The sequence below is a fragment of the Hyla sarda genome, chromosome 7, assembly GCF_029499605.1.
Source record: "Hyla sarda isolate aHylSar1 chromosome 7, aHylSar1.hap1, whole genome shotgun sequence".
Taxonomy (NCBI): domain Eukaryota; kingdom Metazoa; phylum Chordata; class Amphibia; order Anura; family Hylidae; genus Hyla; species Hyla sarda.
Window position 1 is genome coordinate 35,223,487 of NC_079195.1, and position 27,073 is coordinate 35,250,559.

Genomic DNA, 27,073 nt, shown 5'->3' on the forward strand with positions numbered 1-27,073 from the left:
AAGGTAAGTGTTGTTTTATTTAAAATATAATTTGGGTGCTTAATAGCTAACAGTGATTTATAGGTATTTTGCATTACCTTTGTAGCTGTCATTGTTTAAAATGTTATTGCTTAAAAACTCTTGGGGGTAAATTGGGAAACACTACATTAGAGGTATGGCACCAAAAAGTTACTCTGATTTTGTTCTTTATGTTTTTTTCCTCCAACAGTTTAGTATGTCTACATTTAGCCAAATGACATCTGACATCTAGAGAATTCACTCCTCCCTCTAGTTTAGATTAACATAACATGTTTAAACAGATTCGGCTTCCTTAAAGGAACACTGTGGCCACAATTAACTTATCCCCTATCCGACCACTGGTACCACCATGCGATCTCCTGAATGAGACCAGTGGTAGACGGCACACAAAATGCGCCATTGAAATGCACCGTTTGGGGTAGATGGCACGCGCTCCTCACTGAACCAGACGGGGTCCTGTTAGGAGATAGCGAGGGGTCCCAGCGGTCGGACCCCCCATGATCAGCTACTTATCCCCTATCCTGTGGCTTCTCGGCCTTTTGGCTAAGATCAATTGTAGTATCGGTTCTTATCATTTCATGCTGGTGGGCAGGCGACCCCAGTGTGGAGCTGGTGGGAATGGGTGCTGCATGGTAGGGAGCAGGTGTACCGGGGCGTTCCGGGGTTGGTTCTGAGGAATCAGCTCGACGGCTGCCCTGATGTGACCTGTTTCCTCCGGGTCTCGCCATGAGGCTGAGAGGGTCTAGAGCCGAGGTACCTTAGTGCCTCGGGGAGTGGTGACCCCGAGGTGCCGAAACTCACTGGGAGTATTGGCTCACTGAGTTGAACCCCGGCAACATGATCTCTTCACCTTCGTGGCACTCACCTCTTGATTCCCGGCCTTCTGGTTGGGATCAGATACATTTTTATAGATCCGGATGGCTGTCCGGGCAGTATACCTTCACACATTCACTTATTTATTTATTTTTGTCTCACTGTGTCACTTTTTTGCATGTTGTGTGTCCAGAGGATTTGTCAGGATGCGGTAGCCCTTCTGGGTGTCCCTCCTGGCGGTCTAGGGGAGGTGTGTGTGGCCATTAGGTCCCTGCAAACACCTCAGGTACTCCTGCTTTGGCATGGTAACGACCGTTATCGGCTCTGCGAGCTTCTGAAGTTTTCTGTCTAACTGCTGAATGATGATGTCACGTCCCGGGACAGTTAGAGCAGTTAGACAGAAAACAACAACTCAACTTCAGAAGCTAATAACTATTGGAAGGATTAAGATTTTTTAATAGAAGTAATTTACAAATCTGTTTAACTTTCCGGTGCCAGTTGATATATATATAAAAAAAGTTTTGGCCTGGAATACCCCTTTAACTCGACATTAGACTTGACTTGACTATTTGCAGGACTTGACTATTTGTAGTGACAGCAGACATAGACTTGAGACTCCGGAGAGACTGTAGCTTTTGTGGCCTTCCAGATGCTGATCACTTGCACTGATTTCTCTGGTGGTTGCTGTTCTCAGCAAAGTCTGGTTCTCAAAGAGAATAAACTGTAATGGCCGCCCCTTTATATAGTGGGGGGCTGGTCAAGCTGCGGGTCATAGGTTAAGCTGGTGCTCTGTGGGAGAACATCTGACAACAAATCAGGTGACTGCATAACATAACATTTGACAGACTTACACAGGTCCTTGAGACCTCCCACAGGTCCTCAATACTACCTATACATAGGGATCCTGTCTAGGCATTAAAGCGACACACACACCTTTATAAAACCAACATGGGGAGACCTTGCAAGGAAGCCCCAAGGTGACTGAGGGACTCAACCCGATAGGGCCTAAGGGTTGTACAGGACCATGTCCTGTACTGGTACATCACAAACACCCTAACTTAACGTAAGTTGTCCTCGACATAGGTCCTGTCAGGCTTGAGGAACGAAGTGGCCGCAGGGCCAGATGCAGTCCTAAGGCATTTTATGTACAAACGTCAATTTCAGGCTGGTGAAATAACGGATAACATTAGAGTCTTTGTATAATAGTCCATACACGCTCTGTTTGGGGTTGAACAGGATTGATGATTATATATATCCCTTGGCATAAAACACATCTCCCCAGAACACGATTTTTAGTTTATTGTTCTAGACATACTTATGCTAGACAATGAATACAGATAACATTTTGACATTCACGTTACCTTTTACTAACTACATGCTTTAGGTTAGTTTCAGGAGTACTTTCTGGCCAGGAAAGTATCCTGCGCATGAACATAATGATATATGACATTACATACACTTGGCATGTTACTTTGAGTAGTTTATGAAATGTGAGTGATACAGTACTACTTTATGTGACTGAGGTTTACTTGACTTAGGTATACTAAACTATGTGTACATTAATTGTGTACACAACTATGTGTACTGTAGTGTAATACACATACTATTTTACATATACTTTGTACTGGATGCTGGTAAAGGGGTGATGTGTGCTCCTCCCGACCGTATCAGGATAAACCCCTGTGAGGAAACAACCAGACATCATGAATGACTGTACACATTGACTTTTAGTGTACAATAACTTTATACATTTTATTTGACATTTGATAACACAATATAGGACCATCACATTAGAACCACAACAACTCAGTGTACCTCCATGACCATTTTTACTGAACCAAAATATTTTACTTCAGATCTCTATACAAGAGTTCATGTACTGCTCAGTAGTCCATATACATAAGGAGTTCATTTGCTTCGTTCAGACCAGATAGAATCTCTTACCTCAAGGAGTCTCCCGGCTAATGCCGAGCACATTACTTAATAGAATCTCCTACACCAAGGAGTCTCTCGGCCGAAGCCAATTAGAGGAACTTTTCTTGACAAAGTATTGTCAGGCACATATCTTGAACTGTTGCAGGAACCTGAAACAACAAAGTGTGCTATTGCACGACAGTCAGTCTTACGACCAAGTCTGGTATTTTACTGTACACAAGTTAAACAGCTTTCTTTCTTTCTGGCAATCTTCTTTCCCAGTCTCGCCTTCCAGGTGGGGTCCTAGGCTGTGAGATGTACCTAGGGTTGCGAGACTGGGACCCTTGAATGAAGTCAATATGGGTGTCCCAAGACATGTGGGACAGACTGGAATTAGTGATGGTGGGACTAACTGTAACCCCTTTTGGAACAACCCCTAAAAAATAACCTTTATTGTATCTGGTTAAAATGTATGAGAAACCCCCAATTTTCGCCGTTTCCACGGCATCATCATGAGGCAAGATTGCCACACTTGCCTCTTGATAATGCTGTGGACACGGAGAAACATGTAGAGGCGGGCAATTGAGTGTTTTTTTAACATTATCAGGACAGACCTAAGTATTAAAGGCACTGCAGGGCCACGAGATATAGAGAAATAGAATGTTAACTCCTTATATACATACAGTATACTGAGTTTGTCCTGAACCATTTTAATCACAATTGGGGGTTTCTCATACATTTTAACCAGATACAATAAAGGTAATTTTTTAGGGGTTGTTCCAAAAGTTTTTTTTTTACCCGGGCTTTTTCCCAGGGGTTTAGTAATTATATAGGTTAAGGGCCCCTTACTGCCCTTGGGTCATTAAGGCACTTTCATAGGTACCCGTTGGTTAGGCCAAACCTTCTTGACAGAGTAGGCCTGGGTACATGAGTTGGTACCCGGTGGTCAGGCCAAACCTCCTCGCTCCTAGGAGTAGGCCTGGGCACATCTGTACTGGAACGTCGACTTGAGTGACTTGAGATCAATCGCTGGTGGATCAGGGTACTCCTCCTGGATGACTGTTCCTTTAGCACTTGGAGGGAGAAGCCCAAAGGGATCTGAGTCCCAATCTTCAGAGGGGAAATAGGCAAACGGGATTTGAGTAGGATTTACTGGTCTGGTAACAGCAGCTGCCCATTCCCCTAGCAAGCTTTTCACTGGGGTGTATTCAGTAATCTCTCTGCTCTTTAGAGAGTGTTTTTCTGGGGGGAGATAATCTCTCTGGACAGCTCTCCTGTTGACTAGGAGAATGTCTCCATGGAAACAGTCCATGATGGTGACGAATCCCTGGACATGGTCAAACTTCATCACTATAGCGCGTCGGCGCTCAAGGGGTGGCTCGCCCTCTTGGGGATGCTCCAGTCGGTGGATGTACAGTGCCTCTAGCTGCTTTGTGTCCTGCTGCTGCTTCTGTTTTTCTTCGAATGGAAGCAGCTTTGTCACGTATCTCTGCAGCTTCTGGGCCCTCAGTTCCTCAATAGCGGCAGCCACCTCGGCATCTCTTTTGGCCTTCTCGGATTGGGCCAGAGGGACTGAGGGTGGAGACTTCCCGGGCAAGGGAAGTAGATGCTCCCGCATGTATTTGATAAGACTCGGCTCATCGCTGAACAGCCACTTAGGGAGCGGTGGTGCCAGTGGACGCACTGATGGCTGTGATGACTGAGGACATGCTATAGGCTGTGAGGGCTGGGGTACTGGCTCAGGACTGGAGGAGGAGGAAGTAGAAAAATCAACTTCCGCCGGGGTACTCACATTAGACTCCATCAGGATCTCAGCCCAGGAACCGCAGCTGCGGTGATGAGGCGACAGTCTCACGGGCGAGGGCACTCCGGGAGCCTCCGGTGTCTCCTCCGCTGGTGTTGCGGCCCACTCGCCGTTGTCCTCGGATAGCGGCACCTTCATGTAGGCGTCGTCGGTCCCGAGGGACAATCGATGCAGATGCTCCGATAGCTGGTGGAATATCCTCCGGCTCCATCTTGGGACTCTCGGTGTACGTGGATCGCTGTGCCTATGCACTCTTGCTGCTCTCTGCCAGTACTTCTGGTAGACCGAAGAGGTTGGGCTCCACTACGCCTTTTATATCGGTCTCCAACAAGATGGCCGCCAGCCGGAAGGATGTAATCAGCAGGGCCTGGGAGCGGAAGTGGCTCAGCGGTGCATCAATTAGACACAGTTCAGACTTGGGGGGTAGAACTTGCGCCAACTGGCCTTCGGCACACACCCGCATACTGTTGATGGGTGGCCTGACTTGACTGGGTGGCTGAGTGGTTAAGGCACACACCCGTATCCTGTTCGTGACGCCAAGATTGTGGTGGACCACCAGGTGAAATGGCGGAACCATGGGTGTAGTGGTGTGAGTGGTGGGATCAGATGGTATTAACCCCGGGGGCTGGATGGTATTAACCTCTAGTGTTCATGACGCCAGTGTGGTTTTCGGGTTCCAGAACACCACACGCCCGAATTCTCGGCTATCCCAATTGCTAGATGTGAAATAAGAGTCAACAACCAGTTATGGTCAAATGGAGGCTTTACTGAGTAGAAGACAGGTGTAATTATCTTTATCGCTAAGGCCAGAATTGCCAGAGGGGTGGCCAGGACCCAGAGGACCTCGCAGCTTGTTGGACCAATATACATGTCGTTAACTTGACTTGAAATTAGACTTGACTATTTGTGCAGGACTATGTGCAGGACTTGACTATTTGTAGTGACAGCAGACATAGACTTGAGACTTACTGGAGAGACGGTAGATTTTGTGGCCTTCCTGATGCTGATCACTTGCACTGAGTTCTCTGGTGGTTACTGTACTCCGCAAAGACTTGTTCTCAAGGAGAGTGAACTGTAATGGCAGCCCTTTATATAGTGGGGGGCTGGACTAAAGCCCATTGGTCAAGCTGCGGGTCATCGGTTAAGCTGGTGCTCTCTGGGAGAACATGTGACAACAAATCATGTGACTGCATAACATAACATGTGACAGACTTACACAGGTCCTTGAGACCTCCCACAGGTCCTCTATACTACTTGTACAAAGGGATCCTGTCTAGGCATTAAAGTGACACACACACCTTTATAAAACCAACAGGGAAGCCCCAGGTCACTGATGGACTCAACGCGACAGGGCCTAAGGGTAGTACAGGACCATGTCCTGTACTGGGACATCATAGACATGTCCTAGGGACATGTCAACAGTTTTGATTGGTTCACTAGAACAAGTGATTACATCACTTATCTTCCCACTGTGTCTAGGTAACCGATACGGTTCCGCGATCAAAGTTGATCCTGGGTTCTAAAAGGTAAAATTGTTGGTGCCGAAGGGTTCAGGTGGGCTGATCGAGACCTCCGCGGGGTCCTGAACAGCTTCCATAAACCTCCGGGTCCCTACCTGCTGTCTGATCGTCGCTACAAGAATACAGGCAGCCACAGCAGTCTCAATTGGAGTGCTGATAACACTAATCAATGCTATGCCTATGGCATAACATTGAACAGTGTATGCAATCAAATGATTGCATGTAATAGATCCCACTGGGGACTAAAATATAATAATATTTTTTTTTTCAATGTAATAAATGTAAATACCCCCCCACACACAAGTAAACGTTGAAATCACCCCCTTTTTTTTTTTTTTTTTTATAGAAAATAAACCTAAATATATGTTGTATTGCTGCGTGCGGATAAGTCCAAACTATTGAAATATAATATTAATGAAACAACACAGTGAATGGCATAAATTTAAAAAAAAGTCCAGAGTTGCTAATTTGGGGTCACCTCATATACTAGAAACAAAATAATAAAAATAAAAGTGATCAAAAAGGTCCATAAAAACAATAAAGGTATTGTTAAAAACAAAAGATCATGCCGGAAAAAATTTGCCCTAATACAGCCTTGCGTTAGGAAAAAATAAGAGAGTTATAGTGGTCAGGAGAGGGCAATTTTAAGCATTTTCTTCCAAAAAGTTATAATTTTTTAAAAGTAGTGAAAAATTAAAACCTATATAAATTTGGTATTGTTGTAATCATATCAACCTATAGAACAAAGATAGCATGTCATTTTAACTGTAACAATTTTTTTTTATTTCGGCCTCAACATAGATTTTGTAATACAATAAATGAACCACAATAAATAGTATTTGTTAATTGATAAGTCATATGACTAATATGACTTACATGCCTCTCTCCACACCACCAAGGATTTGAGATGGTAGAACGATCTAACATCCCCAGAAGTGACCCCATTTAACCCCTTAAGGACCAGGCCATTTTAAAACTTTGGACCAGAGCGTTTTTTGCACATCTGACCACCGTCACTTTAAGCATTAATAACTCTAAGATGCCTTTACCGAATATTCTGATTCCGAGATTGTTTTTTTGTGACATATTCTACTTTATTTTGGTGGTAAATTTTCGGCGTTACTTGCATCCTTTTTTTGTGAAAAATTCCAAAATTTCATGAAAATTTTGAAAATTTAGCATTTTTCTAACTTTGAAGCTCTCTGCTTGTAAGGAAAATGGATATTCCAAATAAATTTTATTTTTATTCACAAATAAAATATGTCCACTTTATGTTGGCATCATAAAATGGACATATTTTGACTTTTTGAAAAAATTAGAGGGCTTCAAAGTAGAGCAGCAATTTTCAAAAATTTCATGAAAATTGCAAAATCTGAAGGGACAGATGTTACAGAACTACAACTCCCAGCATGCCTGGGCAGTCTAGGCATGCTGAGAGTTGTAGTTTGGCAACATCTGGAGGGCTACAGTTTGGGCACCACTGTAACAGTGGTCCCCAAACTGTGACCCTCCAGATGTTGCAAAACTACAACTCCCAGCATGCCCAGACAGCCTTTGGCTGTCTGGGCATGCTGGGAGTTGCAGTTCGGCCTTCCTAGTGGTTGCCACAGTAAAAATCACTTTACTTTCAGTTTCATTTCTCCCCCCACTGTCGATTCCCTACCTGAGCCGGGATCTCCCGTGAATATCTGCGATGATTGCCGGGCCCCACGAGTCTTCTCCTCCAGGTACCGGCCTACATGTTCTCCCCCCGTTCTGCCTGACATCCAGGGGTGGGCAGAACGGGGGGTTTCCAACCCACCGTCCTGCTCTGCCATTGGTCAGAATCAGTTCTGACCAATGGCAGGGGATGGGAGGAGATTGCAGCATTGCGACCTCACTCCTACCCTGCAGGATGCTGGGGCCTGTCACTCACAGGTCCGAGCATCCCTATTTTCCAGGTGATCGGGTCACCAGAGACCCGATCAGCCCGGAATAGGAGAAAATCGCATGTCTGAATTGACATGCGATTTTCTGTGATCGCCAACATGCGGGGGTCCCGGGACCCCCCTCGGCATTTGCACGGCATGCCTGCTGAAAGATTTCAGCAGACATGCCGTTCCGATCTCTGCCGGGCGCGCGGCAGAGACCGGAAATACAACATGGCGTTCTCTAACGTCCTTGGGCATTAAAGCCCAGGTAGTGGGGACGTTCCAGAACGTCCTATGTCCTAAAGAGGTTAAAAAGATGACTTGACCCCCCCCCCCCCCCAAGAACACGATGATTACAAAACCTTACGTCAGTTGTCAGTTTTGATTAAATTAAATCATTCTTTTTGGGATACAATTATATAATATATGGACCTATTGAAGTAAGCTGCATACTTTTATGTATCAAACAAAAAAAGAGAATCAAACAAAAGATGTAGTTCATAATAAGGTTCATATTAGAGACATGGGGGGAAATTTATCAAAACCTGTGCAGAGGAAAAGTTTGCCAGTTGCCCATAGCAACCAATCCGATTGCCTCTTTCATTTTTAACAAGGCCTCTGAAAAATGAAAGTGATCTCATTGGTTGCTATGGGAAACTGGGCAACTTTTCCTCTGGACAGGCTTTGATAAATCTCCCCCATGTACCTTACTTTGGATTTGCCCATTAACATGAATATGTAGCACCAAACAAAGCAGTTGTTTGAAAGAGGTAGTCTTACCCTATGAAATGAGTCACATGGACAATTTTTTATACATTTTTAATGCTATTGTAAAATGTATTTTATAAATTAAAGGGCAATTTTTTGCATTAGATATTAACTACACCGATAGCTATCCTGAAGTGTATATTGAAGAGCTTACCCGAAAGGGGATAAATTAACTGAGGTTACTCTCCATCATAGTGAAATAAGTCCTTCTATACTCATGGTGACTCTTTCTTGGTCCAGGCCACTGTTTTTTAAAGGTTTATGGTTGTTCTTTATGTAGGACATCAGCACGCAATTTAACAGCACAAGTGTTGGCAGCAATTAATGACAGTATGGCGGTGCAGAATAAGATTTACCTTTTCTTTCTAATGTAATTTTAGTGCAAAATGAATTGTTCACAATAGGCACCATTGGAGAAACACAACTCTATTTTTATTCCATTGTTTCCCTGGAGTATAGCAAGACGTCATAGGTGGCCCTAATCTGCTTTCTGAGCAAATGGTAGGGCTTAGAAGTAAAGGAGCTGCGTAAGGCTTTTTGTCATCTCATTTTTACTTTGAATGCCACTATGAGGTCCTGAGGTAGCAAAACATAAAAAGTCATAGAGTCATTCCTTTTACATCTTAAAGGGGTACTCCGGTGAAAACCTTTTTTCTTTTAAATCAACTGGTGCCAGAAAGTTAAACATATTTGTAAATTACTCCTATTAAAAAAATCTTAATCATTCCAGTACTTATTAGCTGCTGAATGCTACAGAGGAAATTCCTTTCTTTTTGGAACACTGATGACATCACGAGCACAGTGCTCTCTGCTGACATCTCTGTCCATTTTAGCAACCGTGCATAGCAGATGTATACTAAGGGTAGCATGGTGGCTTAGTGGTTAGCACTGCTGCCTTGCAGTGCTGGGGCCTTGGGTTAAAATCCCACTAAGGACAACAATAAATAAATAAAGACTTATTATTATTATTATAATAATGTCAGCAGAGAGCACTGTGCTCGTGATGTCATCAGAGAGCATTCCAAAAAGAAAAGAATTTCCTCTGTAGTATTCAGCAGCTAATAAGTACAGGAAGGATTAAGATTTTTTAATAGAAGTAATGTAAAAATCTGTTTAACTTTCCGGAGCCAGTTGATTTAAATGAAAAAGGTTTTCCCCGGAGTACCCCTTTAAAAATTGCCCCTTAAAGACAAAGACAATTTTGACCTTACGCAGTGCACTTTATTGTAAAAATTATACACAATACGATATGATACCCAATATATATAGTTTTTCTATTATTGTGCTACCTTACAAAATGCAAACTTTGTTTTAATAAAATTCATATGCATAAAATTGTCCTTTTCTGACGACTATCTTTTTTATTTTTACGTATGTAGGAATGTATGAGGGCTTATTTTTTGCGCCATGATCTGTAGTTTTAATCTGTACCATTTTTACTTTGATGTGAATTTTTGACCGCTTTTTATAATATAATTTTTTTCTGATAGTTGGTGTTTTTTTGGTCCTTAACCCGTACAGGCCCTAGGGCGTATACATACACCTTCTGTACCTGGGTCTTAAGGACCCAGGGCGTACAGGTACGCCCGTGGGAATTCCGGTCCCTGCCGCACGCCGGGCAGAGATCGGACTGGGGTGACTGCTGATATCAATGAGCAGGCACCCCGTGCAAATGCCGAGGGGGGTCATCAGAGCCCCCCATGTCGGCGATCAGCACAAATCGGAAGTGAAATCGCACTTGCGATTTGCGCAACTCCGGGTCATCGCATTCCCCGATGACCCGGAGATACAAGGTGATCGGGGGTGTAAAATACACCCCCTATCACTTACTGTATCTATGGGGAGGTGGCGATTTCGCCCCCCCAGGAGAGCTGCTATTGGCTGGACGATCGACCAGCCAATAGCAGCCGGCAGGGGAGGGGTTAAACGACATCCTCTGCAGCGCTGACCGTTAGCTGGGTTCAGTCAGCGGTCAGAGCTGCAAGAGGAGCCAGGGACCCCCTCTGCACCCATCGGATCACCTCAGGAGACCCGAAGATCCCCTAGATCAGGGACAGAATCCACCAGAGGGAAAGGTAGAGAAATCCATGTAGTAAAGTAAAAAAAAAAAAATCCCCCCCCCCCCCCCTGAGCCCCTAATAGGGCTCAAGAGTACGGCACATTTTTTTTTAGCATGACCCGGGCCCTATTAGGGGTTCATGGCGCTGCGATTTGCCCCCCCCCCTTTTTTGGGGGGGCTGCAGCGGATTTTTTTTTTGCCCATATATGATTACTAATCACAAACAGTTATACATAGTTACACCAAGCACTCACTTCACATCCCTTGCCGCCAGATCCACGTCCGCTTGTGGGATCGTGTGGAGAAACCAGAGAGACCTCCCTCTAAATTTGATCCAGACACCTATTTCCAAGGGTGAGTCCCATGCCCTTACCTATGAAAACCTGTTGCTGGTCAAGTATAAGGATAAGAGGGATGTTCTTATGCTGACCACTATTCATGGTAACGGCAGCTCACTCGAGGTACCACAACAACGGTCCTCAAGCCTGATTGTATTCTGGACTACAATCAGTATATGGGGGAGATGATCTTTCTGATCAAGTCCTGAAGCCATACATGGCCATGCGGAAAACACGTGTATGGTACAAAAAAGTTGCGGTCTACATGGTACCGGTTGGCATGTACAACTCTTTTGTACTGTACTGGAACGCTGGCAACACAGGGACCTACCTCCAGCCAGTTCCAAGAAGTCCTAAAGGTCCTGAACTTTGCTGACCGGGAATGAGCAGGCCGGACTTCCCAAGAAACTGGAGTTATAGGTGCCAGAAAAAATGCAGAGTGTGTAACAGGAGGGGGATTCGAAAGGACACCACCTATCAATGTGACACTTGCCACGATCATCCGGGCCTCTGCATTAAGGATTGCTTCAGGGAGTATCACACTTCCATGAAGTACTAAATTTTCCCTCTTCATTTTAATTTTCCATAATTTGACCCCAATGTACCAAGTCCAGAGTACATTCCAAATTTTAACCCCATCAAACCACTAAATTGCCCAAAAAACTATTTAATAAAAAAAAAAAATTATAAGACCTCTGGGGGTATTAAAAAAAATGGGTCATGGGTCACTATCATCGGGGACTTTTTATGTTGCCTCAAATATGCAGAGCTCTCTCTCCACCTGAGCGGGGTGCGTATTTGAGGGAACAGGTTAGGGACGGCCACACACATCACATTCCCAGAATGATGATTCAGAGCATAGGGTTTGGGGTGGGCATATTTTTTAGTTTTGGCTATGCTCTGGGTCATCATTCTGGGAACATAACCTGTTTTATCCTTTTATGTCCCACTGTACCCCTTGTTAGTTATTAGTGTACCCCATGTAATGCCCCTTGAGGGGGGGTCCCACTGTTCTGGCTCCATATGCAGCTGTCTAGAAGCTCCAGGCCCCTAACTGCCCTCCTGTTCCTCCATGACCAGTGAGCAGAGCCGATCTACGCCCAGATATGAGGTATGTCCTTACTCCAAAGAAATGTATTTACAAATGTATTTTTTTTTGCTGTTCTGGCACTAAATGTGACATGCCCCCCCCCCCCCCCCATTTCAGCAAAATGTGACTCCTTCTCTTCTGAGCATTGTAATGCGCCAGCAGAGCCCTTGACGTCCGCACATGGGGTATTTCCATACTCAGAAGAGATGGGGTTACACATTTTGGGGGACATTTTCTCCTATTACAACTTGTAAAAATGTAAAATTTTAGGAAAAACAGCATTTTAGTTAAAAAAAAATAAAATAAAATTAATTTACACATCCAAAGTCGTCAAACACCTGTGGGGTGTTAAGGCTCACTGTACCCCTTGTTACGTTCCATGTGTTTTTTTTTTTGTGCTGTTCTGGCACCATAGGAGCTTCCTAAATGCGACATGCCCCCCCCCCCCCCATTTCTGCAAAATTTGCAAATGTGACTCCTTCTCTTCTGAGCATTGTAATGTGCCTGCAGTGCACTTGACCTCCTCACATGGGGTATTTCCATACTCAGAAGAAATAGGGTTACAAATTTTAGGGGGCATTTTCTCCTATTACCGCTTGTAAAAAAGTAAAATTTACACATTCAACTTTAACAAAAAGTCGTGAAACACCTGTGGGGTGTTAAGGCTCACTGTACCCCTTGTTACGTTCCTTGAGGGGTGTAGTTTCCAAAATAGTATGCCATGTGGTTTTTTTTTTTTTGCTGTCCTGGCACCATAGGGGCTTCCTAAATGGGACATGCCCCCCCAAAACCATTTCAGCAAAATTTGATTTGCAAAAGCCAAATATGACTCCTTCTCTTCTGAGCATTGTAGTGTGCCAGCAGTGCACTTGACATCCACACATGAGGTGTTTCCATACTCAGAAGAGATGGGGTTACAAATTTTGGAGGGCATTTTCTCCTATTAATACTTGTAAAAATTTAAAATTTGGGGGAAAACTAGCATTTTAGTGGAAAAAAAAAATCATTTACACATCCAATTTTAACGAAAAGTCGTGAAACCCCTGTGGGGTGTTAAGGCTCACTGGACCCCTTGTTACGTTCCTTGAGGGGTGTAGTTTCCTAAATAGTATGCCATGTGTTTTTTTTCTTGCTGTTCTGGCACCATAGGGGCTTCCTAAATGCAACATGCCCCCCAAAAACCATTTCAGAAAAACTCACCCTCCAAAATCCCTCTGTCGCTCCTTCCCTTCTGAGCCCTCTAGTGCACCTGCCGAACACTTGACATACACATATGAGGTATTTCCTTACTCAAGAGGAATTGGGTTACACATTTTAGGAAGATTTCTCTCCTTTTACCCCTTGTAAAAATTCAAAAACTGGGTCTACAAGAACATGCCAGTGTAAAAAATGAAGATTTAGAATTTTCTCCTTCAATTTGCTGCTATTCCTGTGAAACACCTAAAGGGTTAACAAACCTTTTGAATGTCATTTTGAATACTTTGAGGGGTGCGGTTTTTATAATGGGGTCATTTGTGGGGCATTTCTAATATGAAGGCCCTTCAAATCCACTTCAAAACAGAACTGGTCCCTGAAAAATTTTGATTTTGAAAATTTTATGAAAAATTGGAAAATTGCTGCTATACTTTGAAGCCCTCTGATGTCTTCCAAAAGTAAAAACATGTAAACTTTATGATGTAATCATAAAGTAGATATGTTGTATATGTGAATCAATATATAATTTATTTGGAATATTCATTTTCCTTATAATCAGAGAGCTTCAAAGTAAAAAAATGCAACATTTTCAATTTTTTCATCAAATTTTGGAATTTTTCACCAAGAAACAATGCAAGTATCGACAAAATTTTTCCACTAACATAATGTAGAATATGAGTTATTAATGCTTAAAGTGAAAGTGGTCAGATGTTAAAAAAATGGCCGGGTCCTACAGTGAAAATTGGCTGGGTCCTTAAGGGGTTAAGGACTCGGGTTTTTCAGTTTTTGCATTTTCATTTTTTCCTCCTCACCTTTTAAAAATCATAACGCTTTAAATTTTCCACCTTAAAAGCCATATGATGGCTTATTTTTTGCACCACCAATTCTACTTTGTAATGACATCAGTCATTTTACCCAAAAATATACAGCGAAACCAAAACAAAATCATTGTGCTACAAAATTGAAAAAAACTGCCATTTTGTAAATTTTGGGGGCTTCCGTTCTACTTTTTTGTAAAAATGACACCTTCTCTTTATTCTGTAGGTCCATGCGATTAAAATTATACCCTACTTATATAGGTTTGATTTTGTCTTACTTCTGGAAAAAATCCTAACTACATGCACGAAAATTTTTATCTATATTTTAGTTTTTATTGGACTATTAAATAGCTTTTTATTAATTTTTTTATGGTATAAAAAGTGACCAAAAATACACTATCTTGGAGTTTGGAATTTTTTTTTTTTACGTGTACACCATTGACCGTGCGGTTTAATTAACAATATATTTTTATAATTCAGACATTTACGCATGCGGCGATACCACATATGTTTATATTTATTTACATTGTTTTTTTTATGGGAAAAGGGGGGTGATTCAGACTTTTATTAGGGAAGGGGTTAAATCAAATTTATTAACACTTTATTTTCATAGGGGACTATAACATTGCACACACTGATTTTCTACACTGATCACTGCTATGTAATAGCATGGCATTGATCAGTGTTATCGCCGCTCGACTGCTCCTGCCTGGATCTCAGGCACGGAGAAGTCATTCGGTGATCGGACAGCGAGAAGGCAGGTAGGGATCCTCCTCGTGTCATGCAAGCTGTTCGGAACACCGCGATTTCACCGCAGCGGTCCCTAACAGCACCACTGAGCTGCCAGGAAGGTTTCACTTTCGCCTAAGGGCCGGGTGCATTTGCGAGTGGTCCTAGCACCAGCCCACTGTCTGCAGAATGTCTGCCCAAAAATCTCTTGTTTTTGCTGTGTTTTAAGTACCGTATTTAGTGGGTTATAACACGCACTGGCCTATAACACACACCCTCATTTTTCCAAGGAAATTTGGGCTGCTTTAAATCCTGTAACTGCAGTGGCTTCTGCAGAGCCCGAGTCCTGCCACTGCCCGTCTCCCATCCATCCCCAGCATTCATATTTTCCTGTCGGCGCCATCTCCTGCAGGCTTCGGCAGCGCTCTGCTCTGACGAGTGATGTTGTGTTGAGGATGTCACTCGTCAGCGCGCAGCGACAGCACAGGACGCCACCAGATAAATATGAAAGCTGGGGATGGGGAGGGACATGGGAGCCGGACGGCGGCGGGTCTCTTTAAATCACTGAACCGCAGGGGCTTCAGCGGGGCCAGAAAGAGTTTATCGGTGTATAACACGCAGATAGACTTTTGGCTTAAAAAATAAGTGTTATATGCCGATAAATACGGTAATTTTTGAAAGCTGTGCAACTTATTGTTTTTGCACTTTGCATTCACGTTGTCATTTTTGTATTGTAGCACTTGGAGGGCAGGAGATGCTTAGAATGCACAAACAAATTTGTTGGATTAATGATCCACATAAAAATGATTTTTGGACCTATAAAATCATGCAAGTATGCTCCGCTCCCTAGGATGTGTAGGATGTGGAAAATATACTGGTGTATTTTCCCAAGTTGTGCACAGCAAAAATATCATCTAATTTCATGCTATTTATATGCAGGGTGCACTGGATGGTGCACTAAATTTAAGAAAACATTCTTGCACAAAATGTACTACAGTGACTAGCTGGTGTAGGAATGTGCATGAGCTTTTCAGACTTTTTTTGCACAAATGTATAAATGACATGCTGGGAGTTGCAGTTATGCAACAGCTGGAGCCACACGGTTTGGAAAACACAGGGACTTCCAGCTCCTTTACAACTGGTGAGGATGCCAGAGCACACTAGGACTAGTAATCCCCCCCAGAGATGTTTCTGTGGGGTCGTTCCTGTCAGTGAGGCATCACCATGGAGACCTCAAGCAGAGAGAAGCGCATTCACCTCACACACTGGAGATATGACAGGACTGTACGTGCTGACGTCACCGATCTGTGCGTACCGGGTGGAAGGAGGAGGAAGATGGGAGGAAGGAGAGAAGGTGGGGGGCGGTTGTTAGAGGAGGAGGGGGAGGGTCCGTGCGGGGCCAGCAGAAAATGGCGAGTCTGTGTAAGAGCCAGCAATGCTCTATCGAGAGGCGCGGTTTTCGGCAGGAACTTGACGCTTGGCGACACAAGCTTATTCACTGTGTAGGTAAGCTCTAATTCTTTAGACACCCCAAATTCCTATTGACGGGTCACCGGCCTCAGTATACAACTTCACGCCCGAAACTGAGAAGAGGACGACCACCACCAACCCGGAACCGGTGTCCTGTGCGCTCCCGGTCGCGCCGCTTCCCTTCGTCTTCTCTCCTCACGCTTCTGAGGCGAAAATAACAAAAAAAAAAACGCGGGAAGGGGGCGTGTGAGGGGAGAGCGGCGCGCGGCTCCAAACGGCCACAGGGGCCGCTCCGTCATGTGACTGCGCCCCCCTTTCCCGAGCTCTTTTACAGTTGCCCGGAGAAGAGTTGTTTCAGTATTGAAGGGGGGGGGGGGGGGCGCGATAAGTTGAGGGGGAACGGAGTTCGGTCGTTTTCCGTTAAGTGAAGTCGGTCGGCACGAGCGGGAGGGGAGAGGCCAATCATACGGCCGGGTTGTGCTGTCCGGCTGTTGCTGGGAGTTCGGTCAGGGGGGCGGGCTGGCGAGAGCGAGAGAAACTCCCGCCGTTCAGCCCGCGTTTGTAGTGCTGGTAGCGCGCGCACTGAGCGCTCCCTCTCACCCGCCCTCTGGAAATCTACTGCGCGCGTAAGATGCGCGGCCCCGCTCACGCTTTCCCCTTCCCACGCGCGCCCTCGCCTATTTCTCCACTGCGCGCCCCCGAGGCCCCAGCTCTTTAATTACCCAAAAAAAAATCAGTTTCCTCGAAGTGAAGTGCAGAAGATTTCAGGTGAATCTTGGTTATTTTATTGGGGATTGTTTTTGTTTGTTTCTACCTGTATACTCCTCTGGTTAGAAGGTGGTTATTTGTGTGTAAATTTTTTTTTTTTTTTTTAGTTGCATGCATTGGGTGCAGTGACGCCCACCACCACCACCCTAACATTACTGAGTGTCTATGGTAAAATTAGAGAGGGGGGTGGTTAGCTGTGAAGTGCATTGTTATCAGGTTTCTAGGTAATTGCAGTTCCCATTTACAGCTGCTCGGGTTCAGAGATCAGTCCTAATCACTTTATTTTTTATTTTTTGCTTTTCTGTTTGAAGCTATTTTTTTTTTCTTTTTTTGGGTGTGTATTTTTTCCTGCTGTTTGCTTAATTAAAGAAACTCGATGCTTTGCGCTTTCAACCCCCTCCCTTCTTTCTGCAAACACTTTTTTTGTGTGTGTGTTCCTTGAATGGTGGGCAGGGATGGGGGTGAGGCTCCGGGAGGAGAGGGGGGTGTGAGAGGGGCCTGAGGCCTAGCTCGCCACCGAGTGCTGCCCTTCCTGTAGGAATCTTCCTCACCCCATGATTAAGGATCACCCTGGACACCCCCCCCCCTTCAAAACAAGCAATATGAGAGATCTGCTTTTGGTAGCTGCAGAATGCTGGGGGATGGGCAAGGGATGAATGAAAACTCCCATATTACAGTATGTCCCTTTTTTTTTGTCTTTTTATTTATTTTTTCTGCTTCTTCCTTCCCTTCTCTAAGGTCCTGATTCCATCTCCTAACTCTATGATCATCTGAAATTTAAAAAACCCAACATTACTGGCATTTAATCGTAGCTTGTAGCTATTTAATCTTTTATGGAAAACAAAGTTGTTAGGCTTTGTGTTGCATTTTCTTAATAATTGAAGATGACCCATTCATCCTGCAGCCCCTCGTGTGTTTTTGTGGCATTGTTTCAGGTTTTTGAGTAATTAATTTCCGCCTTGGATTTTTTTTTTTTTGGGTGGGGGGTGTTTAGTGTGTGTGTGTGTGTGTGTAGAGCTCCGTAGCATGGCGACGAGAGGAGGCAGATATTATTCCTGAAAGTTCATTTCAGTTACAATTAGTCCTGAGCTAAAAACCCTGCTTTGAAATAATTTTTAGCAGAGCCCATTATGCAAATGGAGCTTTCGTTCAGATGTAATTTCATGCTGTGATAGCGTTTCTTTGTCCCTTTTCCTGAAACAGTAACTGAGCACGTATTACATGAAGAAGGGGAGGGGGAGCTAAAAAATTCTGTAGGTTTACAGTTTGCACATGATTGATAGGAGTTGCCGAAATGGTTTTTAACCCTGACACGTTTTTGCTGTAGGTTTTGTGAAATATTTTGATAGGATGAAAGTGTGTGTGTGTGTGTGCGCAGTCCTTAATGTTGTCACTTTAGGTTGTTTAACAGAATTTACTTGGAATTGTTCTTCGGCTGTAATGTTAATTTTTATTTTGTTTAAACTCTTACTCTACGGTGGCTTGGCAATGTTTCTAGGTTTTGTGCATATTTCATAAAGCTTGCATTCCTTACTCAACATAACAAAAAAAAAAAACAGTTAAAGCTTAAAAGTTATGACAAGGTTAATGGCTCTCAAGCAGTTAATTGACAATAAAGGGCATCAGACTAGGTTTTTGTATCAGGATTCATAAGCTAAAACCAGGTGTTTAACCATCACAAAGCAAAAAATATAATGGTAAAATTTGCACCTTATCTGTATTTTGGACTATATATCCTGATAAATAAAATGGTGATTAAGTTACTGCCATGTGCAAGTGGTCTGTCAGGGACCTGTGTCAGAGCTGTCACGCTGTTGTGGCTGATGGTACAATTTTTTTTTTTTTTTGGCTTTAAAATTTAGATTTGAAAGGAAGATGACATCTCAAAATTCTCAACATGGCCTAACAGCAGCTAGCAGGTCATACTGGGAGTTGTAGTTTTACAACACCTGGATAGGCAACAATAGGTTATGTGGTTTTGGTTGTAAGCTTGATCTTGGTCTCAGGCAATTTCCTGACAGTAAAGTCCATCACAGGCTCTGTCTATTGGATTCCTAAGCCATAGCAAAGCTATGAACCTTCACCTAGCAAAAATATACTGTGAAAAATTGCACCTCCAATATTTTGGACGTTGTACCTAGATTTGCCTTGCAAATACTTATATAAAATAGTGATCAAGTTACTTCTATTTGCAAGTGGTCTGTCAGGGAACTGTTTCAGAGCTGCCATGCAGTTGTGACGAATGGTACAATTTTATTTATTTATTGCTTTAAAATGAGATCTGTAAGGAAGATATCAAAAATTCTCAACATGGCCTAGCAGCAGCTAGCAGGCATTCTGGGAGCTTTAGTTTTACATAAGCTGGAGGAGCCACAGGTTAGAGACAATAGGTATGTGGTTTTGATTGCTCTTAAGCTGTTTGTGATATTGAAGGCCATCACAGACTTGCCCCATTTTTACACTTGAGCATTTTGGCTTTAAAACATTACAAAGCAAAAAAAAATTTAATTTAGTTTGGGAGTTGTAGTTTTAGGAGCCACAGGTTAGAAACAATAGGTATCTGGTTTGGCCAACAGACACTTATCAACTCATACTTAATATTTGTGTTTTTTTTTTTTTTTTCTCTGTTGAATGTACAGGCCTTTTAGAAATAATTTGAGCACTGAGAGCTGATTTTGTACCAACCCTAACATCAAACAATAGCAGACTTTTTTATGACCTGTTTCAACTGCTAGTTATATTATGAGCTTTTTAACAAAAGGTCCAAAGTGTAGAATTACCAACTATTTTATCTTTATGACAAGGGCACAAAGCTGAAATTGATTGCTTTTATGATATAGTTGTGCATATTGAACTTGGGATTGTGTAGCTTATATGTATTCTTTAGGAATACACTTTTTTTATTTTTTTTTGTTCCTGTTAAATTGTAACATTTTATTTCTTAGATAACTAACTTATTGTTTAAAGAGTCATTAAATTTTTTTTTTGTTATAGATCATTCCATATTAAACAACTTACTAATAGGATTTTATAAACAAAAAAAATGTTTCCTTTGTATGTCTTTTTTTAAAATTTTGATAATGTGACTACTAGGGGTCTCCCTAGGAGTCCATGGCCGCAAGCTTTTGGTGGGAGCGCTGTGCTCACTCGCATACCCTGCAGGGCTCTGAGCAGCGAAGACAAGCGGCACTCTGCAAATGCGGGCTCACCAAACCCCCCTCGCCCCCCCGCTGCTCTCCCCGGCGAAGTGATGTAGCGCCTGCTGTGGCACGCCAACATCCTCCGCGATCTCCTGTACGGGGCCCCGGCTCGATGGGCAGATAACGGGTGTCGACCACCGCATGAAGCGGCGGCTGACACGCCCCCTCAATAAAGCACTATGGCAGAGCTGCAGATTGCCAAAGGCAGCGCTCAGTCTCTGCCATGGAGTTGTATTGAGGGGGCGTGTCAGACACTGCTTTGCGCGGTGGTAACACGCCCCCTTCCCGTGGGCTTCCAGGGCCCCCCGTGATCCGAATCTTATCCCCTATCCTTAGGATAAGGGATAAGTTTTTCAGCCCTGGACTACTCCTTTTAACCCACGGGTTTTTCGGTTTTTACACTTACTTTTTTTCCTCCTCACCTTTTAAAAATCATACCCCTTTCAATTTTGCACCTAAAAATCCATGATTGCTTATTTTTTGTGCAACAAATTCTACTTTGCAGTGACATCAGTCATTTTACCCAAAAATCTATGACGAAATTGAAGGAAAAACGCCATTTTGTAACTTCTGGGGTCTTCCGTTTGTACACAGTAAATAATGACACCTTATCTTCTGTAGGTCCATACGGTTAAAATGATACCCTACTTATATAGGTTTGATTTTTGTCGTACTTCTAGAAAAATTAATAACTACATGCAGGAAAATGTATACTTTTAAAATTGTCATCTTCTGACCCCCTATAACTTTTTTATTTTACTGGGTGTGGGGTGGTATGAGGGCTCATTTTTTTGCGCCATGATCTGAAGTTTTTAGCAGTACCATTGTATTGATCTGACTTTTTGGTTGCTTTTTATCATAATAAAAAGCAACCAAAAAGTCAGATCAATACAATGGTACTGCTAAAAACTTCAGATCACGGCGCAAAAACCATTGACCGTGCGCATACGCCATTGACCGTGCAGTTTAATTAATGATATAGTTTTATAGTTTGGACATTTACACACGCGGCGATACCACATGTTTATATTTTATTTACATGTTTTTTTTTTGTTTTTTTTTTTTTGTTTTTTAAATAGGGGGGAAAAGGGGGGGGTGATTTTGACTTTTATTAGGGAAAGGATTAAATCACATTTATGAACCTTATGTTACTTTTATTTATATATATATTTTTTTTTGCAGTGTTATAGCTCCCATAGGGGGCTATAACCCTGCATACACTGATCACTGCAAAGCAATAGCTTTGCAATGATCAGTGTTATCGGCGGTCGATTGCTCAAGCCTGCATCTCAGGCTTGGAGCAATCAATCGCCGAACCGACGCGCCGGAGGAAGGTAAGAGGACCTCCGCTCGCGTTCTAGCTGATCGGGACACAGGATTTTCACTGTGGTGGTCCTGATCAGCCCCACTGAGCAGCAGGGAAGCATTTACGTTCGTTTTAGATGCGGCATTCAACTTTGAACGCCATGTCTAAAGGGTTAATAGCGCATGGCACCGCGATCGCTGCCGCACGCTATTAGCCCTGGGTCCCGGCATGAGTTACATGGCGGGACCAACCCTATATGACACTGGGTCACCACGTGACCCTGCGTGTTATTGTGGGAGCCGGCTAAGGACGTAAATATACGTCCTTGGTCATTAAGGGGTTAAGGAACATAGCCTTAGTTAGTTTAGAAAAGTTTATTTGGTGACAGGTACTCTTTAAAGGGATACTCCGCCCCTGGCATCTTATCCCCTATCCAAAGGATAGGGGATAAGATGTTAGATCGCCGCGGTCCCGCTGCTGGGGACCCCAGGGATCGCCGCTGGGGACCCCACGGATCGCTGCTGCGGCACCCCTTCATCATTACTGCACAGAGCGAGTTCGCTCCGTGCGTAATGACAAGTGATACAGGGGCTGGAGCAGCGTGACATCATGGCTCCGCCCCTCATGACATCACGGCCCGTCCCCTTAATGCAAGTCTATGGCAGGGGGCGTGATGACCGCCACGCCTCCTCCCATAGACTTGTATTGATGGGGGCGGGCCGAGACGTCACGAGGGGCGGAGCCGTGACGTAACTATGCTCTGGCCCCTGTATTGCCCATCATTACGTGCAGAGCGATCTTGCTCTGCGCAGTAATGATAGCGGGGTGCTGCAGCGGCGATCCCCGGCGATCTGACATCTTATCCCCTATCCTTTGGATAGGGGATAAGATGTCTAGGGGCGGAGTACCCCTTTTAAGTTCTATAACGTTTTTAACTTTTTAAACAATTTTGTCATTTTACCAATATCCTTGGTAAAATGAGGGTGTGTGTTATAGGCCGATGCGTGGTATACCCCGGTAAATAACGGTACTTTTGCATGAATAGTAATAGAGAAATTACTGTAGATGTAGGCGATGTACGCACAGTATTTTGGGCCTTGCTGTAAATGTTAATACAAAATAATACAAAATGTTAAGTGCTAGCAGCAGGCTACCTGTTTCTTGGTAACACTGTACTGACATCTTAGAGTATATTCATATGTGCTAGATTTGTAACGGACATTTGAATGGAGTTTGCAGAAATCCCATGTGCTTGCCGTCAAAACAGCCTATTCAGGTCAATGAGTCAGTAAGAAAAATTCTGCATCAAATCTGCTGCTAGTGAACAGATCTTTACAAGGTTCTGTGCAAGTACAACATGGACATTGGCTTATCTAAATTGGTGGTCTCAGCTATGGCTTTTGTGTTACATAGCTCCCAGCATACCCTGACAGCCTACATTATCTGTTCAGCCACAGACTGGAGACCACCGGCCTCAAGCATGCGTCCTTTTCAGAATGTATCTTTTTAGATGTTGGTTTTGTAAATAAAATACATAGCATCCAGTTAAACTCAGCTACGACCCTAAGGGCTCATCATATGTATTGGTAGTAGACAAGTGTCACAATTATCAGCCATCGAATGTCAACATAAATACACAACTCCTGACATTTAAAGACTTTCTTCTCATATCGCAGATAAGTTACTTGGCTACATAGAATTTTTCTATTTTGTATTTTTTTTTTGTGGGGGGGGGGGGATGGACGGATGATTATATCAATATAATATAGCTGACTGGTGTTCTGAATTTATGCAAAATGAACTCCAGTGAACAGCTGGCTTAGGAATGTGTGTGAGCTTTTCACCTTTTTGCACTATCCAGGGGATTCCTGTCATTTTTGCAAGTTTTATAAAGTGACATGCGCAACAGGATGCATTTTTGTGCCGCAACTGGGAAAACCACACACTGGCACAGCAGGTTTCACTTTGTGCAAAAATCTGTGCTAATTTTTCCCTGATATTTTTAAAGGGGAATATATATACTTATGTTCACGGCAGAATTTCTGTGCGGAATTCCACCAGATATTCAGACGAAATTTACCGCCCATTGATTTAACTAGGATTCCACAGTCCCATTCAGACAGCAGAATGTCCGCTTTCTGCAAAAATATTAGGCCGGTCTTATATTTTGCGAAATCCTATTAAAGCCAGTGGGGCTTAAATTTCGACAGAATTCTGTGTTCTGAGAAGCTTTGCTGAACCGCATTTGTGCAGAATTACCAAATTCTGCCGTGTGGACATAGCCATAAAGTAACAAAGCTAATTTCTTCCAAAAAACAGCACCACACCTGTCTTCAGGTTGTGTGTTATTTCAACGTGGCTCTATTCACTTTAATGTAACTGAGCTGCAATACCACACACAAACTGAGGACAAGGATGGCACTTTTCTTTTTTTGAGAAATCAGCTCTGTTTTTCTAATCCTGGATAACCCCTTGAAGCTTTCTAGTAATTATAATTTTTTTTTGTTTCATTGTTTTCTTTCCCATAAATCCAGCAGTTTTAGAGCTGCTCAGTTTCTCCCATAATATGCATGGCTTTAGCTTGAATTGGTATTAAGTTAATTAGTTGTGGTTTAAATCTCATTTTTTATTTGGATTCCTTGATAGAGGGCACATGCAAATACATTTTGACAAATTGCAAGCGCAGTAAATGAAGATTACTTTTATTGTAATGCTGCCAGCCCAGCCATATTAGGATGCAGAGCAGCCAAGTGATACTAAAACATTCAATCACTTATAACTTTAGGGAGAATTGCGCTGGTGTGATTCCTTAAGTGTTCCTGAATGAAAATCATGAATTATATATTCTTGCCCTTCTAAGTTTTGAATAGCTATTAAAAGCCCTACCATGTATTTGGCGTTGACAAGCATGAAGCATGTTGGATAAATGCTTATGGTTGAGTGCTTCCTCGATCTGCTTTTGTGTAATTTTGAAAATACATTCGATCCTAATTGTCAAGTGAATTTTTTTTTCCTCCTAGCTGCTTGTAATAAAATGAGTTAATTCTCTTGTACTACAATCCCACAATTCTTTGTTCTACATTAGTCTATTGGAATATAAAAAGGCATTTTGTAGTGTGTTGTGTTTTTGTATTTTGCTGACAGCAAGAAATCTGGTTTGCAAGTGGGAGAACACTTGCTAACAGATTCTGCAATTTTCTGGCTGCAAGATTGAGGATGGTGTGATCTATCTGCCGATCCCTTCTCATACAGTGTGCAGTTTTCCAAATATTGCAACAAAGCCACAATATAAATGCAGTGTGTGGCACAATTTTAGACTAGCATCTAGGATGTCGGCTGTAGTCATTAACCCCTTAAGGACTCAGGGTTTTTCAGTTTTTGCACTTTCGTTTTTTCCTCCTTACCTTTTAAAAATCATAACCCTTTCAATTTTCCACCTAAAAATCCATATTATGGCTTATTTTTGCGTTACCAATTCTACTTTGCAGAGACATTAGTCATTTTACCCAAAAATTGACGGCGAAACGGAGAAATCATTGTGCGACAAAATCGAAGGAAAAACGCCATTTTGTAACTTTTCGGGGCTTCCGTTACTACGCAGTGCATATTTCGGTAAAAATGACACCTTTATTCTGTAGGTCCATACGGTTAAACTGATACCCTACTTATATAGGTTTGATTTTGTCGTACTTCTGGAAAAAATCATAACTACATGCAGGAAAATGTATACTTTTTATATTTAACTTTATTTTTCCACGTACAGGGCGGTATGAGGGCTCATTTTTTGCACCGTGATCTGAAGTTATCGTTATGATTTTTGTTTTGATCGGACTTTTTGATCACTTTTTATTCATTTTTTTTTTTTTAATGGTATAAAAAGTGACCAAAAATACGCTTTTTTGGACTTTTGAATTTTTTCCCGCGTACGCCATTGACCGTGCGGTTTAATTAATTATATATTTTTATAGTTCGGACATTTACGCACGTGGCGATACCACATATTTTTTTTATTTTTTTTTATGGGAGTTATGGGCAAACTTTTATTAGGGAAGGGGTTAAATGACCTTTATTAACACTTTTTTTTTTTTTATTATTATTTTTTTTTTTTACTTTTCTTTTTTGCAGTGTTATAGCTCCCATAGGGACCTATAACACTGCACACACTGATCTCTTATGTTGATCACTGGCGTGTATTAACACGCCTGTGATCAGTGTTATCGGCAGCTTGACTGCTCCTGCCTGGATCTCAGACACGGAGCAGTCATTCGTCGATCGGACACCGAGGAGGCAGGTAAGGGCCCTCCCGTGTCCTGTAAGCTGTTCGGGATGCCGCGATTTCACCGTGGCGGTCCTGAACAGCCCGACTGACTAGCTGGGATAGTTTCACTTTCGTCAGCTTTGACTGCTGCTTCTAAAGGGTTAATACCGCACATTGCCGCGATCGGCGATGTGTGGTATTAGCCGCGGGTCCCGGCTGTTGATGAGCGCCTGGACCGACGCGATGTGCTGCGGGGTCGCAGCGCGACCCCGCTTCATATCGCGGGAGCTGGCGCAGGACGTAAATATACGTCCTGCGTCGTTAAGGGGTTAAACCCATGGTTGGGTCAGTACTTGCGTCCGTAATACACATGCAAAATTGTGGCTATAGCCATAATTCTGCATCTGTATAATGGATGCAAGTCTTGAGGCAACCAAGGGTCTCATGACCACAGCAGACATCTTAGATCCTTGTGTTGCTGTCAAATCAGCCTTCGGGTGGGACTTGTAGCCATATTGCACTAGTCTGAAGCTGGCCTAAGAAAAACTTAGTCCACGTAGTTATGTTCATAACTAATTCCACATATATGTCGGCAACCTGTTTAAAATGGGATGCCTGCTTTATATATGTAAACGTACAGACATGGGCCCAATTACTAGTGTATGGGCCCATTCACAGGTCATTTTCTGTGTATGATTTTTGCCTTCGACCCTAAAGTGCGGTTTGGTGTGCTTTTAGGGTCTAAGCCCAAAAGCGTATATGCTCGGAAAATGCCCCAAACATAATCGCTAGCCGACTATTCTGGCCATTATAGTAAGTGGGGCCATGTGTGTGCATTCTCAAATACGCCGGGATCCCAACTTCACAGGTTTTCTACATGCAACAATGGAAAGGTGATAGTGCCCCTATGTTTGAACTTTGTTTATTGGTCCTTCGTGCACGTTATCATTTTTTTGGCATTTATTTTTTACCCCTTAAAAGGGTACTCCGCCCCTAGCATCTTATCCCCTATCCAAAGGATAAGGGTTAAGATGTCAGATCGCCAGGGTCCCGCTACTGGGGACCCCCGAGATCTCCGCTGAGGCACTCTGCTATC

The 27,073-nt window shown here is 43.1% G+C and overlaps 1 protein-coding gene and 1 long non-coding RNA gene across 15 annotated transcripts in view; one reads left to right on the forward strand and one right to left on the reverse strand.

Annotated features, from left to right (window-relative positions):
• Positions 1-16,801, reverse strand: part of LOC130282491 (uncharacterized) — a 215,443-nt gene extending 198,642 nt beyond the window's left edge. For all 7 annotated transcript variants that reach the window (XR_008846418.1, XR_008846417.1, XR_008846414.1 and 4 more), the window contains exon 1: positions 16,585-16,801. This is a non-coding gene — a long non-coding RNA (uncharacterized LOC130282491). The remainder of the gene's footprint in view (positions 1-16,584) is intronic.
• The window catches only part of LCOR (ligand dependent nuclear receptor corepressor), a 90,519-nt gene continuing 79,716 nt past the window's right edge, over positions 16,271-27,073 (forward strand). For 4 of the 8 annotated variants that reach the window (XM_056530769.1, XM_056530770.1, XM_056530775.1 and 1 more), the window contains exon 1: positions 16,271-16,481. In XM_056530769.1, the coding sequence (XP_056386744.1) occupies positions 16,385-16,481 (97 nt within the window). In that variant the 5' untranslated portion in view covers positions 16,271-16,384. Of the gene's footprint in view, positions 16,482-16,824; positions 17,214-17,829; positions 17,890-27,073 lie in introns of those variants that run through there. The other 4 variants (XM_056530772.1, XM_056530773.1, XM_056530771.1 and 1 more) reach the window with 4 other exon arrangements.